Source organism: Microcaecilia unicolor, chromosome 6, assembly GCF_901765095.1.
Source record: "Microcaecilia unicolor chromosome 6, aMicUni1.1, whole genome shotgun sequence".
NCBI classification, from domain to species: domain Eukaryota; kingdom Metazoa; phylum Chordata; class Amphibia; order Gymnophiona; family Siphonopidae; genus Microcaecilia; species Microcaecilia unicolor.
The window spans coordinates 339,207,570-339,228,022 of NC_044036.1; the positions used below are offsets into that span (position 1 = coordinate 339,207,570).

General features: G+C 44.8%; 2 protein-coding genes across 3 annotated transcripts; both read left to right on the forward strand.

Moving 5' to 3' along the window:
- The first annotated feature begins 35 nt into the window (after window positions 1-35).
- Window positions 36-3,705, forward strand: OXLD1 (oxidoreductase like domain containing 1). Its single transcript, XM_030208560.1, has 2 exons — window positions 36-129; window positions 2,831-3,705. The coding sequence occupies exons 1-2, from the start codon at window positions 67-69 to the stop codon at window positions 3,290-3,292; spliced, it is 525 nt and encodes a 174-aa protein (XP_030064420.1). The 5' UTR covers window positions 36-66; the 3' UTR covers window positions 3,293-3,705.
- PDE6G (phosphodiesterase 6G) lies at window positions 2,846-19,477 on the forward strand. Of its 2 annotated transcripts, none has more exons than XM_030208562.1 (4): window positions 2,846-2,932; window positions 16,153-16,394; window positions 18,096-18,136; window positions 19,192-19,477. In XM_030208562.1, the coding sequence occupies exons 2-4, from the start codon at window positions 16,249-16,251 to the stop codon at window positions 19,266-19,268; spliced, it is 264 nt and encodes an 87-aa protein (XP_030064422.1). In that variant the 5' UTR covers window positions 2,846-2,932; window positions 16,153-16,248; the 3' UTR covers window positions 19,269-19,477. The 2 variants fall into 2 exon arrangements, with proteins under 2 accessions (XP_030064422.1, XP_030064421.1); XM_030208561.1 differs by lacking the exon at window positions 2,846-2,932 and adding an exon at window positions 3,497-3,580.
- Window positions 19,478-20,453: the final 976 nt, after the last annotated feature.

Genomic DNA, 20,453 nt, shown 5'->3' on the forward strand with positions numbered 1-20,453 from the left:
TCCTGCGATGACGTCATGACGCCGGAAGTGCGCGCTTCCTAGCTGGCCTGATGTTGCCTGCTGGGCATGTGGATGGCGAGCACCGTGCGGGGGCTCCTGGGTACGGGAACGGCATCCCTCGGTCTCCTGGCAAGTTCCTCAGTGCGGCTTTCATCAGCTCCTTTGTCGTTGTCTGTAGTGTCCAGTTTGAAGTCTGGAATGGATCACAATGATTACAGTTATGGGGAGGGGCGGGGCCACGGGGGCCTGGGCCCCTGGTTTGGCTGGCAGGAGTCCCCAACCCCCGCCAGCCGAAGCCTTCGTCAGCACTGGTCTCTGGCGCAGCCGCATTCGCTGCCTGCCCCTGCGCTTCTTTCTTCTTGCTCCGCCTGTGCGCACTGATGCTCAGTGGTCTCTGGCGCAGCCGCATTCGCTGCCCCCCCCCCCTGCGCTTCTTTCTTCTTGCTCCGCCTGTGCGCACTGATGCTCAGTGGTCTCTGGCGCAGCCGCGTTCGCTGCCCCCCCCTGCGCTTCTTTCTTCTTGCTCCGCCTGTGCGCACTGATGCTCAGTGGTCTCTGGCGCAGCCGCGTTCGCTGCCCCCCCCCCTGCGCTTCTTTCTTCTTGCTCCGCCTGTGCGCACTGATGCTCAGTGGTCTCTGGCGCAGCCGCGTTCGCTGCCCCCCCCTGCGCTTCTTTCTTCTTGCTCCGCCTGTGCGCACTGATGCTCAGTGGTCTCTGGCGCAGCCGCGTTCGCTGCCCACCCCTGCGCTTCTTTCTTCTTGCTCCGCCTGTGCGCACTGATGCTCAGTGGTCTCTGGCGCAGCCGCGTTCGCTGCCCCCCCCCCCTGCGCTTCTTTCTTCTTGCTCCGCCTGTGCGCACTGATGCTCAGTGGTCTCTGGCGCAGCCGCGTTCGCTGCCCCCCCCTGCGCTTCTTTCTTCTTGCTCCGCCTGTGCGCACTGATGCTCAGTGGTCTCTGGCGCAGCCGCGTTCGCTGCCTGCCCCTGCGCTTCTTTCTTCTTGCTCCGCCTGTGCGCACTGATGCTCAGTGGTCTCTGGCGCAGCCGCATTCGCTGCCTGCCCCCTGCTCTTCTTGCTTCTTGCTCCTCTTGTGCACACTGACGCTCAGTGGTCTCCAGCGCAGCCGCGTTCGCTGCCTGCCCCTGCGCTTCTTTCTTCTTGCTCCGCCTGTGCGCACTGATGCTCAGTGGTCTTTGGCGCAGCCGCATTCGCTGCCTGCCCCCTGCTCTTCTTGCTTCTTGCTCCTCTTGTGCACACTGACGCTCAGTGGTCTCCAGCGCAGCCGCATTCGCAGCCTGCCCCCAGCTCTGAGCTGCTCTTCTTTCTTGCTCCGCCTGTGCACACTGATGCTCAACAGTCTCCTGCACAGCCGCATTCGCTGCCTGCCCCCTGCGCTTCTTGCTCCTCTTGTGCACACTGACGCTCAGTGGTCTCCAGCGCAGCCGCATTCGCAGCCTGCCCCCAGCTCTGAGCTGCTCTTCTTTCTTGCTCCGCCTGTGCACACTGATGCTCAGCAGTCTCCTGCACAGCCGCATTCGCTGCCTGCCCCCTGCTCTTCTTGCTTCTCCTCAGCGTGCACAGGAGGAGCAAGAAGAAAGAAGAGCAGGGGGCAGGCTGCAAACGCAGCTGCGCCGGAGACCGTGCTGAAGAAGACTTTGGTTGGCGGGGGTTGGGGACCCCCGCCAACAAAGGTATTTGTGAGGAGGGGAGGTGAAGGGGGTGGGAGTGGCACACAAAATGTGCCCCCATCCTCGGGCTCTGGCCCCCTCCTACCGTGACGTCCGGCTACGCCCCTGGTCATGGGTTGCCAGCTGTTAACAGAAACAACTTAGATTTAAAAACACACCCACAAAGGAGAGAAATGGTTTAAAGTCAGTCAGGTTAGGGAATGAGAGACTACAAATTCTAAGCAATTGCCTTCTCTTGAAGTGTGGAGGGATTTTCGGCTCCCAGCTTTCCCATTGTCCTCATGAAAAGGCCTAATTAGTGTGTGAATGGGATTGTAAGAGTGGCCCCAGGTTAGAAGAAAGAGAACAAACCTAAAAATACAAGGTGCTGAGCATTGCTATTGAAAATTGTTTTTCTCCTCCAGCTCATAAGTGCAAAAACAGCAAGTATAGGTTAAATAAGATGTTAGTATTGTATCTATAGTTGAGAAAATATTATATATTAGATGTTTTCTGTTCTGAAAACCATCTGTATCCTGCCTGTCACTCAGAGACCCCCTGCCCTTTGTATTTTGCTGTCCATGAATAGAACTGATTCATTACCTCATCTGTGGGTTTCAGCCTATAAATGTAATCATTAAGACTAATAGCTTTGGGGAAACTTGAAGCAGAGAAATGTCTCTGGTAGTCTCCCACCTTGTTAACAAAATACCTTATGCAATTCTAAAATAAATGGCCAAGTTCACTGACCACGTGTAGATTGGATTTATTTTGCAGAATTTACTTTTGAAAGGAACACATGCTTGGGAGGGGCAAACAAGCCATGCTCTGTCTCTGCACCCTACCTCCCTGGTTGCTAATGTTGAGTTGGGCAAAGAATTGGTAGGTAAAGCTCTGGCCCCTGTGGTCTACCCCATTCCACTTCCTATGGTTGGCAGTATATGACTAGTGTATCCACGGGAGCCAACTTTTCAAAATGATTGGGGGTGCTAAACCCTAAAGAAATTCTCCCTGGACATAGTCAAATAATTTGTTCAATGTTGGGGGTTCTATGTAGCACCCACAGAGCTGGCTCCAGTGAACGTACCCCTTTTTCCTGTACCCACTTTGAAGATCTTAATTACCTCTTCATACATTGAAGAACATATTTCTATTTTTGACAGGTGTCTCAGGGACTGCTATATCCCTGGAGAAGACCGCCATGGAGAATGCCACTTCCTTCCTCTGTGACTATATCGAACTACTACTATTGTAACGTTTTCGGTGTAAGTAGAAGCCTCTGCGCAAATTCAAAAAATACCACAGACTGTGCAGAAGATTCTGGAACACAGCAAAGAAATGAAGGGCTAGAACAGGAGTCAGACTCTGAAGCCAAGCATTCAAATTCAGTCATGCCTTCAGAAGCAGCCTCTTTGCCGCCCCCGTCCCTTACTCCCCCAACTCATTGCTGTATGAGTGCATGCCAGAACTGTGTATGGATCCAGTATGCAGAAGATATGTTGCAGTATTATCAGGATGGGGGCGAGAAAGCACTAGCAGCCCTGGAAGAGCACATACAAGATGAAAACATCAAGACATTTATAAAGATGGAGATAAAGCTCAGGATGAAATCTGGTGATACTTGATAGTTCTACAGTTGAAGATAATCACTGGGGACTGAGATTGTGTAAAAGAAGCAATGGAGAAAACATGCTAAAGTATAAAAACTGTCCTTCTCTCAAGTACTGACCAGCTGCTTTCTGTCACCATATGGGGCCTTTGATCTTGTTAATAGTCCCATTGAAATTCTAGCTTTACAAAGACCCCATCACCTCTTCCTGGGTCAGATTCTTTTATGTTCTTGGCTTTAGCAGCTGCTGGGCACTGAAGGGAGATGGGGTTCTTGTTATCAATTGAAGTTTCCCAGAACACTGGTAGGAGAACTAAGGGTTCACCTTCACTGGTTATTTATTTGAGTGTAGACTTATTTATTTTCTCTGCCTTTTTGCTAGTATTGAAGTTACAGTGAGTGATTTGGAATTAAAGGCATTTGAATTGATGTTTTATAAAAGGAGCAATGCAATAATAAGCTACTGTATTTTTGAACATTTGTGACCATCTCTGGGGAAAAGGTGGCAAAGGTTTTGCCAGAAACAAAAAATTAGGTTTTAATGAGTTCTGTTAGAGCAAACCCCATCCTTTTTTGTGAAAAAATATTTAAAAAGTTACAGAAGTTCAGACATAACTTTTGCAGACTGTTATGGACCCATGATGTGGAAAACTGGTCATTCTCCACATTTTGGATCTGCTCCTTTACTCACTTTTTCCCAGAGATGGTCACGTTTTTACAATCCAGTTTTCTCAGACTTAAGTAACAATACTTGACTTGGATTAAGTTTCTTCATGCCCCCAACCCCACACGAAGGGAAAAAATCTTTAGTACATTTGACTCTTAGAGGTAGATGCACTAAACGTTTTTCATCGTTAAATGAGCCCTCAGGGAAGAATTTCCTATCCTTTCCATGCACTTAAGCCTATTTTCCGACGACAGTAGCAGCTAACGAAAACGGAATGGAGATGAGCAATTAGTGTGAAAACCCTATTGAAACGACATGCACTAACCTTTTCCGATTGCCTTTACGCAGGAAAAAGGCAGGAAAACTAACGAGAGGTCTGGACCACTCGTTAGGACAGCTCTGTGCCAGGAAAAATCATTAAGAGAAAAAATAAACAAGCTTTGAGCCAATCCCAGCGCATTAGCAGAGCTAAAAGCGCTGTGATTGGTCCAAAGGACATCAGAAAAACATAAATAAATAAAAATAAAAAAAGGATCGGGAGGGGGCAAGGGCGCTCATCAGGAGCGTCCTGTACGGACGGCCTTGCCCCCCCCCCCCCCCCCCGCTGCTCCCCACTTTCCGCCGCTCCCCCCATCCCAAAAAAGCAAAATTCTAGTAGCCCCTGCCCCCCTCCCTTCCTCACTACTCTCTCACCTCAGCTCTGCCTCCCGACATCCTCGTCCTGTGCCCCGCCCCCTTTTGGGGTCGTCGCCGCCATTCCCCTCCTCCATCGGGCCCCCCTCCCTCTTACCGGGCCCGTGCAGCGCCTCTCTCCTCTGTCCGAAGGTGCTGCACGGGCAAGAAGAAAGCTGATGATGCCTGCCTTCGCTCGCGCGTCTTTCTCCTGCTGCGCCCGCCCCTGTCTAACGTCGGTAACCTACGTAGGTTACTGACGTCAGACAGGGGCGGGCGCAGCGTCTCTCTCCTCCTGGGCCCGCCTTTTTGGATTTAAAATGCATTCAGTCTCATTGCATTCTCAATCTCATTGGGGGGGGGGGGGGGGGGGGGAGGAAAGGCCGTTTACTGGGTCGAGCTGTGGAGAGCTGAAACAACCTTTCGCCTCCTCTGCTAGAACCTGGACGAGCCGGATCGTGCCTTCTTGCAGTTTGACTTGGGCAGTGAATTTAGGAAGACCCCCTTCTCTCCAGAACCCAAAGCAGGTATTTCCTCCTCTAAAATGTTTAAATTGTCTGTTTTGTGCTTCTGTGGGACTGGGGTGCGAGGATCTCAGAACTGCTTTTAACAATGCTGCCACTGTGAATGGAGAAGCCTCGGGATTTTGAAGCCGCTGTTTTGCTGCTTGCGATGAATCTGTTTGTTTAGAGAATGGAAGACTGGGCTTTTTTTTATGTGTTTTCTGACGTCCTTTGGATTTGGGAGCCATGTGCTTGTGATTTGACTGTGTTTTGACTGTTTGTGGCATGCGCAGAGCAGCTAACATAACGCTTGGCTGCTCTGCGCATGATTTGGGGGCCGATTAACGATGTGTATTGTGATTCTTTGATACATTGTACGTTTCAATACCGATCTCAGCATGTGTGACTTTTTTTTTTGGTGCATGTTTCGTTATTTTAAAATCGTTAGGGACTTTAACGATTTAGATTTTTTTACGTTTGGTTGCTGCATCTGCCTCTTAGTGTCACTGACCACAAGACTGAAACCTTACATCTATTCTACCTTGTAATAGGTCCAAACCCAGAAGCAGTAACACAAACCAACCAGTGGCTGTGGATCTATCGAAAATTCTTATTAAGAGCAACCTTTGATATTAATGTTATCAAGCAGTTCATACTAAGCTCTGGGAGCTCAACATAGGCAGCCTTTCACATTTTCCTCCGGATTCTATATATGGTGCAAAATTTGCTTGCACAATTTAATTGAGTAACGAGACGATAACTAACAATAATTGGGCACAAAACTGATTATTATTTCTGTGTGTATGCATCTTGCTAAGCACTGTTCTATAAAGATGTATGTTCAACTGAAAGGGGGCGTGGGCATTCGCTAAAGATGCGTGGAGTATTATAGAATTCAGGGAATCTGCATCTAACTTACACACAAAGATTTCTACCAGATGTCAGTAGAGCATTAGCCTAAAGGTTAGTGCAGTAGGCTTTGATTCCCTGCAGTCTGGGTTGTATTCCCACTGCAGCTGCTTATAACCTTGGGAAAGTCACTTAACCTTCCATTGCCTCAGGTACAAAAACTTAGATTGTAAGCCCTCTAGGGATAGAGAGAGTACACGTGCTATAGAAATTAGTAGTAGTAGTTCAGTTGGTGTAAATCCACAGACCCCAGTGCTGTACGCTGTTCTATAAATGGTGCCAAACTCAGAATGCTGTATAGAATAGTGCTCAGCATGCATTTTTTTGGGGCACCCGAGTTTGGGTTCCATTTACTGAATCTAGTCCATTGAGAGTTTGCTTTTAAGGTTAAAGACGCTAATATGCCTATTATGTGGCTTAGTAAAAGGCCCAAAGACAGGACAAGAATCCTCCCCCGGATTTCCAAAGCATTTCGTCCCTGGCTAAGCCAGGAGCAGAATCGGAATCGCCATTCTTCCACATACCGGTGTGCACAGTATTGAAGCTCATTGTGAGCACTGTAGTGTTTGTTGCAGAATAACGTATGGAACTGCAGTAACATAACATTTTATCTCCAGCGGAAAAAGACATTCTGGTCTTAAAACCTTCAAAGTATTTTCTGGATTTAATTAACCCTCTTTGTTGAAGTTTTATTACTTTATTTATTTATTGCATTTGTATCCCACATTTTCCCACCTATTGGCAGGCTCAACGTGGCTTACAGAGTTTGGTTATGACGTAATCATTCCATGATATCAGATACAAAGTAATGTACAAAGATTAGGTAAGGGAAATTACTATTAGGGAGGGGATGTGAGAGTCATTTAAGCTGTACTGGGATGATGGTGTTGAAACTGGTTTAATCGCAAGAAGCTATTTTTTTTTTGTTACATTTGTAATGCGGCTTACATGGGGCAATGGAGGGTTAAGTGACTTGCCCAGAATCACAAGGAGCTGCCTGTGCCTGAAGTGGGAATCGAACTCAGGACCAAAGTCCACCACCCTAACCACTAGGCCACTCCTCAGTCCAGACTCTTTTGCAGCACAAACATGCAATGCTGATTGTGAAGCTGCTGGTTTGCATTTACCAGGTCTGTAATTAGGCAAGAATTCCCTTTTTCATCTGGATATACATCTGACATAGTGTAACTGGAATCACCACAATGAATATTCATGAGAGAGATCTGCATGCAGTGGAGGCAGTGCATGCAAAACTCTCATGAATATTCATTGTGGGTATCCTGAAAATCTGACTGGCTAGGTAGGTCCTAGGGACTGGGTTGAGAACACCTGGTCTAAGGTAATAAAAAAAAATGATAGAATAGCAAGGCTATTCTCCTCTCCCCCCCCCCCACCCCCGAGATAGTACAATTGGAGGCAGATGCACTAAAGCTAAATGAGCCTTTAATGACTCTCCAACGAGGAAAATTTGATCCGTTGCATGCATCAAAGGGCTTTTACCGAGGAAGCCAGCAGCTAACGAAAACGGAATGGAGATGAGCAATTAGTGTGAAAACCCCATTGAAACGACATGCACTAACCTTTTCCGATTGCCTTTACGCAGGAAAAAGGCAGGAAATCTAACGAGAGGTCTGGACCTCTCGTTAGGACAGCTCTGGACCTCTCGTTAGGACAGCTCTGTGCCAGGAAAAATCATTAAGTGAAAAAATAAACAAACTTTGAGCCAATCCCAGCGCATTAGCAGAGCTAAAAGCGCTGTGATTGGTCCAAAGGACGTCAGAAAACACATAAAAAAAAAAAAATAAAAAAAGGATCGGGAGGGGGCAAGGGCGCTCATCAGGAGCGTCCTGTACGGACGGCCTTGCCCCCCCCCCCCCCCCCCCGCTGCTCCCCACTTTCCGCCGCTCCCCCACCCCGAAAAAGCAAAATTCTAGCAGCCCCTGCCCCCCTCCCTTCCTCACTACTCTGTCTCACCTCAGCTCCGCCTCCCGACATCCTCCGCCCTGTGCCCCGCCCCCTCGGGGTCGCCGCCGCCATTCCCCTCCTCCATCGGGCCCCCCTCCCTCTTACCGGGCCCGTGCAGCGCCTCTCTCCTCTGTCCGAAGGCGCTGCACGGGCAAGAAGAAAGCTGATGCCTGCCTTCGCCCAGCTTCGGTCGCGCGTCTCTCTCCTGCTGCGCCCGCCCCTGTCTGACGTCAGTAACCTATGTAGGTTACCGACGTCAGACAGGGGCGGGCCCAGGAGGAGGAGAGACGCGCGACAGAAGCTGGGCGAAGGCAGGCATCAGCTTTCTTCTTGCCCGTGCAGCGCCTTCTGACAGAGGAGAGAGGCGCTGCACGGGCCCGGTAAGAGGGAGGGGGGCCCGATGGAGGAGGGGAATGGCGGCGACGACCCCAAAAGGGGGCGGGGCACAGGGCGGAGGATGTCGGGAGGCGGAGCTGAGGTGAGAGAGTAGTGAGGAAGGGAGGGGGGCAGGGGCTGCTAGAATTTTGCTTTTTCGGGGGGGGGGGAGCGGCGGAAAGTGGGGAGCAGCTAGGGGGGGGGGGGGGGGGGGGGCAAGGCCGTCCGTACAGGACGCTCCTGATGAGCGCCCTTGCCCCCTCCCGACCCTTTTTTTTTTATTTTTGTTTTGATTTGGGAGCCATGTGCTTGTGATTTGACTGTGTTTTGACTGTTTGTGGCATGCGCAGAGCAGCTAACATAACGCTTGGCTGCTCTGCGCATGATTTGGGGGCCGATTAACGATGTGTATTGTGATTCTTTGATACATTGTACGTTTCAATACCGATCTCAGCATGTGTGACTTTTTTTTTGGTGCATTTTTCGTTATTTTAAAATCGTTAGGGACTTTAACGATTTAGATTTTTTTACGTTTGGTTGCTGCATCTGCCTCTTGGTGTCAGCCTATACTGCATGGGTGGTCTCTCTGCTGGAGATGTTCACAACTCTTAAACATATGGGGTCTTTTTTTTAATCAAAGGTGTCGTATAATGGAAAGTTGCCGTTGATAACAGGGGCTGATGGATATACACCAGTGCATGCAAATCTCTGTCATGAGCCAAGATCAAGTTTGGGGATCACTGATATACACAATAAAAGACATGCACAGCTCCTTATCTCAAAAAATAAAAAAAAGATTCTTCACAGTTTCAGTGGGATGGGATTTGTTTTAATAGTGAAGCAGCGCTGCACAAACATAGAAGAAAGACAGTCCCTGCTCAAAGAGCTTACAATCTAATAGACAAAAATTAAAGTAAGCAATTCAAATCAAGTAATGTGTACAGGAAGGAGGAGAGGAGGGTAGGTGGAGGCGAGTGGTTACAAGTCAAAAGCAATGTTAAAGAGGTGGGCTTTCAGTCTAGATTTAAAGGTGGCCAAGGATGGGGCAAGACGTAGGGGCTCAGGAAGTTTATTCCAGGCGTAGGGTAGTCATAATTGGTCATAACTTAGAGGCCAGAAAAGGACAAAAGACAGGTCTCATGAAACAATTTGCAATGGAGCAATAGAAAGGTGACCTTAAGCCCTTTAATCTGCATACTGACTTTACTCAAACCTCCCATCACAAATATATACGTGTTCAGATTCTCAGTAATGATTTGTCTCTGTCTCCAGGATTAAGTGCTGGAAGGGGGTAAGTTGTAATCATATTACACAGAAGATAGATAAATCTTAGGCTCTCCCAGGATCAAAAACAGTAGGGTGCTGAGAGCAGATTGAGGGTTTCACTCTATTTCTGTGGATGGCCAAGTAAAAGCCTCAATATCATAGTAAGTTATTGTTCCCCTTGCATTTTACTGTACTGTTATTTCTGTAGCACTTTCAGGTTATCAATAGAAATGTATTATTGGACATAATACATTTCTTGATTAGCTTTCGAAGGTTGCCCTTCGTCAGATCGGAAATAAGCAAATGTGCTAGCTGACAGTGTATATAAGTGAAAACATTCAAGCATTACTATGACAGTCTGACAGGGTGGGAGGATGGGGGTGGGTAGGAGGTATGCATGGAGATCCCTCACCTATCCACACCCATCCTGTTAGAATATCAATGATATGCTTTGATGTCCCCATGCATACCTCCTACCCACCCCCATCCTCCCACCCTGTCAGACTGTCATAGTAATGCTTGAATGTTTTCACTTATATACACTGTCAGCTAGCACATTTGCTTATTTCCGATCTGACGAAGAAGGGCAACCTTCGAAAGCTAATCAAGAAATGTATTAAGTTATGTCCAATAAAAAAGGTATCATCTTATTTTCTTTTCCATGTTTTATTTTGTTTGATTTCTATTGATAACCTTAAGAGTGGACTAACACGGCTACCACACTCCTCTACTGTAGCACTTTCAGAAATGTTTTCTATAATTTTGCTGGAGGCTCAGGCATACTGCATGGATTACCAGAGATTCCAGCAGTGTGTGGGTGAGGAAACAGTGGAGAGATGGACAAATGCAGAGGACACACTCTGGAGAGTTCATAAGATGTAGCAAAGAAGAGAATAGAGTGAGGATCCTTTAAGGGGTTGAGGAAAAGCCATGTTGGTTTCCAGGAGAGCAAATTGGTTAACTTGGTCTGGGAGAAGGAGCACTGGGTTGAAAGTACGATGCAGGGTTTTTGAACTAAAGACCCACTGACTGCCTGAAATACTCCTCTGTCATGTTAACCCCGGTGATTCCCAGCATCTGTGAAAAGTAGTGTGGTAGCTGTGTCGGTCCACTTTAACGCTCAACAAATGAAAATAAGAATGAGAAAAGGAAAATAAGGTGATACCTTTTCATTGTACTAACAATACATTTTTTGAGTAGCCTGTGGAGGTTAGAACTGTCCTGATCTGAGGAAGGAGGTTTTGGTTTCCAAAGGTTAGCCAAAAATGTATTGTTAGTCCAATAAAAAGGTATTTTATTTATTTACTAGCTGTTAAGCCCGTAAAAACGGGCGATTATTGCAGCCTTTCTCTCTCCCCTGGCTTCACCCCGTCCACCGATCCTCCCCCCCCATATCCAGCGACCCTCCTCTTTCCCTTGGTCTCCCCCCATCCCCCCATGTCCAGCAACCCTCCTCTGTGCCCTGCTCTCACCCATGTCCAGCAACCATGGCCTCTCCCCCATGTCCAGCTACCCTCATCGCCGCCGCTCCCTCCCCCCTCTGTGCCGGGCCCCCTGCACTGACCTGACAGCATCTCTCACCTCCGTGTGAAAGCGCTACAGGCAGCAGCAGATCGCTCTGCTGCTGCCTGCAGCGCTTCCACACGGAGGTGAGAGGCGCTGTCTGTCAGGTCAGTACAGGGGGCCCGATACGGAGGGGGGTGGGAGCAGCGTTGAGGATGGGGGGGAGGGTGGAGGTTGTTTCGCACGATGTTCCTTTCCAGGCGGCAGCGGCGGCGTCCGACAATTCAACTCCGTTTTCCTCTCTGTTCCGCCCTCTGATGTGATGTCATCTTGACGCGAGGGCGGGACAGAGAGGAAAGTCTGTACTGCGCATTTGCAAGTGAGTACGGTCACTTGCCGTTTATATGTTTGATTAAGATTTATTTATTGCCTTTTTGAAGGAATTCACTCAAGGCGGTGTACAATAAGAATAGATCAAACATGAGCAATAGGAAATTACAACAGTAAAAATATTCAAGTAACTATACAAAGTATGGCATAGTTATTATTATTTGTTGCATTTGTATCCCACATTTCCCCACCTATTTGCAGGCTCAATGTGGCTTACAAAGTCCCGTTATGGCATTCGCTATTCCAGAGTAGAAATTACAATTGGTGTTACATAGAGAATAGGTTGACATGATAAAATTAAGCGTACAGGCATAGAAAGAAATCAATCAAAATAGAGGTCGAGTGGTAATGTAGTTACAGTTACTACTTACAATGTCAACACAATATATATTAGAACATTTTAATTGATAGTGAAGGGTATAAGCAAAGATGGAACATATAGATAGGTAAGAGAGTAAGAGGAGTTAGATAATAAGGTGACTAATTTAAAGAAAGGTGCACATGAGGTCAGAGAGGTGATTAAATATTATCTCAGCTAGGGTAGGAGTGGATAAACATGTCCTGCTGCAGTATATGAAGCCTGTGTTACTCCTTGTGTGTGTGTGTGTGTGTGTGTGTGTGTAACATAGTAGATGACGGCAGAAAAAGACCTGCACGGTCAATCCAGTCTGCCCAACAAGATAAACTCACATGTGCCATTTTTTGTGTATACCTTACCTTGATTTGTATCTGTCTTTTTCAGGGCACAGACCATATAATTCTGCCCAGTATTATCCCCGCCTCCCAACCACCCGCCCTGCCTCCCACCACCGGCTCTGGCACAGACCGTATAAGTCTGCCCAGCACTATCCCCGCCTCCCAACCACCCGCCCTGCCTCCCACCACCGGCTAAGCTTCTGGGGAGACTAACAAGTTAGTTAAAAGTATCACCTTTTCACTTTTCATTCTATTTTTAACCTCTGTCAGTGAACCAAATCTCAAAAGAACCACAATACTGGAGTCATCACCATCTGATTCAGTGATGTTTTAAATTAGCTGGTATAGCAAGACTACACCAAGGGTTATAGAGACTCATAGACTGGATATAAGTGGTAAAGTCCACCGTTAGAAGCTTCAGCAAGAATTCACTGAAATTGGACAGAAAATTGAGGTTTCTGAGGCTTTAGGCTACTAGTTTGATCTCTCTTAACTTTAAAATAGCAAGTATGCAGTAAACAATGATTCAAGCCATGAGAACATGCAAAAAGTGATTTCTTATTACTAATCGATGCATAGAAGGAGGAACCTCCAGTAAATTCGCATTTCAGAATTGGTTGATGAGTGACAGTGCTTAAAAATTATGTGACTTTTAAAGTTCTTTCTGAAGAGCACTTTACTGTGTTTGCTCTACCCAGCATCCGATACTACGTCAGTGAACATAAGGAGGTTTAATTAATGCACATATTTTTCTGTGATACTGTGCCCAAAATTCTTCTGCCTGGAAAGTCTTCTTCAGTCTATCTGGTTCTTCATCTCATTATGTCTGAATAGAAGGAGTACAATGCAGAGCAGCATTAGGCAGAATGCAATGTAATTATCGCCTTCATATTGTTCTGTGTTTTTGTGATTGTCTGTTTCTAACCTGGAGTGCTTTTGGGCCTACAGTGGAATTAAGGGGCTGTAGTTTCTGTGTAAGATAAATATGTAACTGCCAGGGATGTTACGGGAACAAGGTACGATAGGCTACTTCTACTTTCTCTGGCATCCAAGTCCTCACCTACCTGAGATCCAGAGTAACTGACTGAGAGAGAAGAACAATCTGAACGTTGCTACTAACGAAAAGTACACAACCACGCACTACCACTTTATTTCTCATGCCGGAAATGAACATTCTATAGTTGATAATCTTATTACTCACTGTATCATTCAGGAACTTCAATGCAACACCACTTTGTACTCTACCATTTATACGCCTTAATGCAATACTACTTGTAATTTTCTATCCGGAAATGGCGATCGCTATTATGGCATAATGTAAGCCACATTGAGCCTGCAAATTGGTGGGAAAATGTGGGATACAAATGCAACAAATAACAAAAATAAACACATGCTGCAGATAAGCTTTTAAAAATCCTCTTGTGCTCAGCTGTACCAACAAATCCTTAATGTAAGCCATCACATGCCTTCTGCACATCAGGCAGAGAGCAGTCACTGTAAAGGCACAAAGGAAGCTAGCCATCGTGGCTCCTGTGACAAGGTTAGTAGCAAATATTTCAGCAAAGGATGCACTGTGAAGAGGTTTTGTATCTGAGAATTTTAAGTAGTTTAAGAAGTATTTGATGACGTTTATTTCTTCTTTTCCTGATTAAAGCAAAATGAGCAGTATTGATTCTGGCTATGCAGTAATATGCCTTTTTAGTCTAGTTTTGTATACATTTGTTGTATGTATTTTTATGATGATTTTTTGATTGTTTTACCTGTACTCCACCTAGGTATGGGCAGAATATAAATTAATAAATAAAATGAAGAAGGAATGCAGCATGAGCTGTATGACTGTCACTATGTGCCAGAACTGAACTCTGTTTCCAAAATCATATCCCCTTGGCTGGTGGATGAAAAGTGAAAACTGCATAAATTTCTTTCCAGCTTTAGACGTTATCCTGCTCTTATCCCACACAGCCACTGTTCCCTGCTGTAGGTGTAACATGGATGTGTCACATCAGTTCTACCTGATGCTGTAGATCTTCTGCTGAAGACATGTTTCTCATGCTGGCCTTCTTTAATTCAAATTAGGACTTATATACCACTAAAATCCCCTTGGTTATCAATTAGGTTAGATGGATATAGTACATTTATGAAGAGACAGGCAATAGCTTACTAACCTATAAATGTACTCACTCTGCTGCTCCCCAGTATCTCTCCACACTCGTCCTTCCCTACACCCCTTCCCGTGCACTCCGCTCCATGGATAAATCCTTCTTATCTGTTCCCTTCTCCACTACTGCCAACTCCAGACTTCGCGCCTTCTGTCTCGCTGCACCCTACGCCTGGAATAAACTTCCTGAGCCCCTACGTCTTGCCCCATCCTTGGCCACCTTTAAATCTAGATTGAAAGCCCACCTCTTTAACATTGCTTTTGACTCATAACCACTCGCCTCCACCTACCCTCCTCTCTTCCTTCCCGTTCACATTAATTGATTTGATTTGCTTACTTTATTTATTTTTTGTCTATTAGATTGTAAGCTCTTTGAGCAGGGACTGTCTTTCTTCTATGTTTGTGCAGCGCTGCGTACACCTTGTAGCGCTATAGAAGTGATAAATAGTAGTAGTAATAGTCTCTTGTAACCAGAGCTAATATTGTGATGTCATAATGCCTCAGGCCACCAATAAGAGCCAACCTCATCAGTGATGTCACAATGGCTTGATTGTCCTATACTTGGCTCACTTTTATTACATAGCTCTTTGAGCAGGGACTGTCTTTCTTCTATGTTTGTGCAGCGCTGCGTATGCCTTGTAGTGCTATAGAAATGCTAAATAGTAGTAGTAGTAGTAGTAGTAGTAGCCTGTGAGAGAAAACAGGGACGTTGTCAAATAGGAGCGAAATACAGACTCAGAGCGGAAGGGAAAGAGGCCCTAAATGCAGCATAAAAGAATATTTACAGAAACACTGTAGTGCAACAATAGGTGAATAACACAGACTTAAAGATATGTATAACGTAAGATTATGATATCTAACTATTTCAGAAGTTAAATAAACCTTTGAGCTGTCGCCCTGGCTCTTGGCTATTTCAGAACCTGTGCAGTAAAGGATATATTTTTAGAGAAATATTTTTTTAAGTATTGGTTTATGTTAGGAAGTGGATGATTTAATGATGTTGTTAACCCATCAAAATTATTGTTGAACGCACCAGTTGCTACATCTGATGGCTTACATCTTACAACAACTTATCATTTCTTTAGCGCTACTAGACGTATGCAGCGCTGTACACTTGAACATGAAGAGACAGTCCCTGTTCGACAGAGCTTACAATCTAATTAGGACAGACAAACAGGACAAACAAGAGATAAGGGAATATTGCCTTTGGTGTGTCCTTGCAGTAAGGAGATTACAGCACTTCCTGATCCTATTCAGTACGAGCTCATCGGGAGGGGGGGGGGGGGGGTGTTGCCAAGATTGTCTAGTAAATCCCCAGGTCAGATGTAAGCAACTGTGCATATTATGTAAAATACATGTGTGAGTCACAACTGCACCACCAGGAATGCCTCAGCTTCATTCCAGGTAAATATGCACATTCTTTTTCACCCACATATAACTTGGGCAATTTTATAAGCGCCTCTTTTTATGCATACCATTCTTTTCTGCATGCAAAACAGGCTTATAAAATTGCCCCCATAAGACATAACTGATAATAAACCAGGCAATTAAAGGATAATTTAAAATCCTTTTCTAACAATACAGCACATCCGTCATAGGCTTTTTCATGAAGCATTTTGGGTGTTGGAAGACACCGTGAATATGTATGAAGAAGAAAGATAGAGCACACTCACCCTTGAAGAAGTATAAAAATTTCTTTTCATCTTTTGTCTGACTTTCTTTTTTTCTTTTTAGTATGGTTAAGTATTGTCTTTCTGTCCTCCTTCCTCAAGGTTGTGAAGATTTGAAAGACTTGGGCAGCATCCTTCAAGTCTGTACTCACCTTCCAAGAGAATCGAGCCACTGAGGGACGTGACTGCAGATTTGCCATGAATCTGGAGCCAATCAAGCCTGAAATCAAACCTGCCACCAGGGTCACTGGCGGACCTGCCACCCCAAGAAAAGGGCCCCCCAAATTCAAACAACGACAGACCAGACAGTTTAAGAGCAAGCCACCAAAGAAGGGGGTGCAAGGGTAAGAGTAAAATGCAAGGAGTTGGGAAGGCTAGAACAAACACGCTCACTTTTCAGACAGCTTGGCTGCTCGGGGGGGTGGGGGGGGGGGGGGCAAGCAAGGAAGTACAAACTCCCTCTGCAATCAAACTCCTCTATCCTTGAATTCAATGTGTACTGTACTATCATCCACAAGTAACTACTTTACAGAGGGATAGTCAGTTTTTGAACGTTCTTTAAAGAGATAGTACATGTAGGATTAGAGGAGAACAATCAGAATGATGAATTATTTAGTACTTATTAATAGGGCTGTAACGAATATTCAATTTGATTTGGTCCCGCATTGAGCCTGCCATGAGTGGGAAAGCGCGGGGTACAAATGTAACAAAAATAAATAAAAAATAAATAGTGCCCCAAACACACAGCGCTGCATACATCTAGTAGCGCTATAGAAATGATAAGCAGTAGTAGTATTTGTATTCAGCCGAATAGTGATTTAAATTCGAATATCAATAATCCAGGGCTGTACTGTGCTAAATCCTATTGAAATAAACACTTGATCTCTGATTTCATATTGCTTCTTTTATTATTTGTTATCTTAAAGCTCAAAATTTGGACAAATAATATTTTTCATTATTCGCATTCGGCTGAATAGTAAAATATGTTATTCGATACAGCTCTACCTAACATTTGGTGCAAAAAATGATACAGCAGTGAGTCAGGCCATCTGTCTCTCTGTCCATCAGTTGAGACCCTGTAGCATTTGCTAAACTGCACTGGCCAAGTCAAAATGTGAGGAAAATGTCCACCGTGGTCCTTCAAGTTTACCCTATTGTAACACTGAAAAGCAGTAGGAAAATGCAGGTTTTTGACTTCCTTGTTTGGAGGGATAGAACAGTCAAAGGAAGGGTCTGCAACTTTAAGCAATGATCTGTTCTCATCCTATTGAGCATAAACTTCAGAAAATCTCACTAGAGACTTATATAAAACAACTAGCACATGACATGCAGTAAGTAGCATGATATGCCTGTATACTGTATATTGTCTATATGCATCTTAAGTAGATCCTTACACCAGGTTTGCAATGGTTAGAAAGGTTCATGTGAACTTATGCAGGGCACTAAGGAATGTTTGTTTTCAGGACAAAGACACAGGGAAGACTATGTTAGAAAAGCTATAAAGGAATTGGAGACGATGCAGAGAAGCTACGAAAATGGTAAAAGGGATGGGAGGACTTTCCTATGAGGAAAGGCTGAGAAGATTAGGGCTCTTCAGCTTGGAGAAGAGGCGGCTGAAGGGTGATATGATAGAAGTCTACAAGATAATGAGTGGAGTAGAGCGGACAGATGTGAAGCGTTTGTTTACACTTTCTAACAATAATAGAACCAGGGGACATAAGATGAAGCTTGTAGACTTAAAACAAATAGGAGAAAGGTTTTCTTTATTCAGTGCGTAGTTAGACTCTGGAACTCGTTGCCAGAGAATATAGTGACAGCAGTTGACCTTGCTGAGTTTAAAGGGGGTTTGGACAGATTCCTGAAGGAAAAGTCCATTGAACATTAGTAATTTAAATTTTTGTTTTGTTTTTGGGTTTTTCCGGGTTCTTGAGGCCTGGATTGGCCACTGTTGGAGACAGGATGCTGGGCTTGATGGACCCTTGGTCTTTTCCCAGTATGGCGGTGCTTATGTTCTTATGTACAAGTAACTGCTTGTCTTCCTGCAGGTTTGGAGATGACATTCCTGGAATGGAGGGCCTAGGGACAGGTATAATAAGAATTTTTATTGTTTCATAGTTTTTAAAAAATTCTAACAACTTCAAAGTAAAAAAACATCTAGAAACCCTTATACTTTTGAAATTGTTTTGTAATGTCAGTTGTTACCTCGAATCCTAATGGCTTTAAGAGTCTCTATTCCAGGGTTGGGCAACCATGGTTTTTGAGGGTTGCAATCCAGTCAGCTTTTCAGGATTTCCCCAATGAATATGCATGAGATCGATTTGCATGCACCGCCTCCGTTGTATGCAAACAGATGTCATGCATTGTCATTCTGCAAATCTGGAAAACCCAACTGGGTTGTGGCCCTCGAAGACCATGGTTGCCTACCCCTGCATTAGTAGCTGATGAAAGATCTGCAGCAAAGTAGAGTGGCACAGTTCCTACTGGCTGAGCCAGGGATTCTCAGCTCAGTCCTCATGACACACCATGCCAGTCAGGTTTTCAGGATACCCACAATGAATATGCATGAGATCAATTTCATATAGTGAACCTCCAGTGTATGCAAACTTATGCATATTCATTGTGGATATCTTGAAAACGAGACTGGCTGTGGGGTCCCCAGGGGAGGTTTGGAAGCTCTGATCTAATTGTCTTCCAACCATAGGGGTTCACTGTTCTTGTTCATATTTTACTGTTTGAGAGGGAACAGCTGCTGGGGCTGGGAGAGTGCACATAATCAAACTGTGTCTCAAACTAGTGTGGGTAGCTCAGTATTTGTAATCTTTATGGATATAAGTCCCTTGGTATTAATCTAAAAGGACCAGCCTCCCGCTAAAGAGTATCAGTTCCTCTGTGCTTTTCAGTTGTTCACTTGTAGCTGCTTTTCACCTGGGGTGGATAGACGTGAGGTCCACTCATAGCCCATTACTTGACAGTTTCCTGTCCTTTCTTGAGTGATTAAGTGCATTTCCTGTATGGATTTCCTAAGCCCTCAGTCAAAGAATTTGTAGACCCAAAGCCATTGAGGTAGGTAATGGTCTTTGCGTATATGACAATAGTTACTAGTTATACAGTTTTTAATAATATTCTCTCCTTTTCCTTCAGATATCACAGTGATCTGCCCATGGGAAGCCTTCAGCCACTTGGAGCTCCATGAACTGGCACAGTATGGCATAATCTAAGAGTCGTTGAGCAGCCCAATGCCCAGCCCTTATGCAGCTGTTTTTCTATGTGTTGCTGACTATTTTGCAGTGACTTGTAGATTGTACATGACTAAACCCACCTGGGTTGTGTCTTTTAAAAGCAGATGATCTAAAACAGGAGTCTCAATCTCTGGTTCTTGAGGGCTGCAATCCAGTCAGGGTTTCAGGATATCCCTAATGAATATGCATACCAATAAAACATATTTTGATGACTCTAAAACATTAAATTCTTGCTTTCATTAAATCTTAAAAACCTTATACATATCATACACATTTATATAAACAGAATTCACATACATACCACAACTATCTCAATTTCCACAATCATAAATTATAAATATATATAAAATCACATCCTTTAAACGTCTTTTGCTGGAATCTGTGTGTCTCTCTCAAAGTTCAAATATTCTCATAAAGTAATCCCCTTGTGGAGTAAACCAATTCAAAAATGTCTCAAAATTACTTCCAGTTCCCATTTTGTCCAAATATTTAAAAGGGTCGCCAATCACTCGCTATAATCCCTCACATCACGCAGTTGATGACAGTTCCCTGTGTGGTGTGGTCTTACCGCCCAGATGATATTATGCAGTTCTTGAAATTCCAATACTTGAGAATCTTGAAAGTCTTTCCTCCATTAAAATCTTTTGAAGAAACCAAGATTGCCAATGATTCCGTGCAAAATATTCATTACTGATCCTCAATTACACAGTCTCATTACTCATTTTGAACCCACAGCCTAAGAGCAGGAGTGATCACTACACAACCAGGGACAGAAACCGAGGGTAGGGTTAAATGGTCATTTCTCTCAATGGAGGAGAGTGAACATTGGAGTGCCGCAGGTATCAGTACTGGGACAGGTGCTATTTGACATATTTATAAGTGATATGGAATCAGAACGACGAGTGAGGTGACTACATTTGCAGATGACGCAAAATTATTCAAGATTGTTAAAATATATGTGGTGTGGACTGTGAAATATTGCAGAAAGACCTTAGGAAATTGGAAGACTCGGCATCCAAATGGCAGATGAAATTTAATGTGGACAAATGCAAGGTGATGCACATTGGAAAGAATAATCCGAATCATAGTTACCTGATGCTAGGGTCCACTTTAGGAGTCAGAACTGAAGAAAAAGATCTAGGTGTAATTGTAGATAATACACTG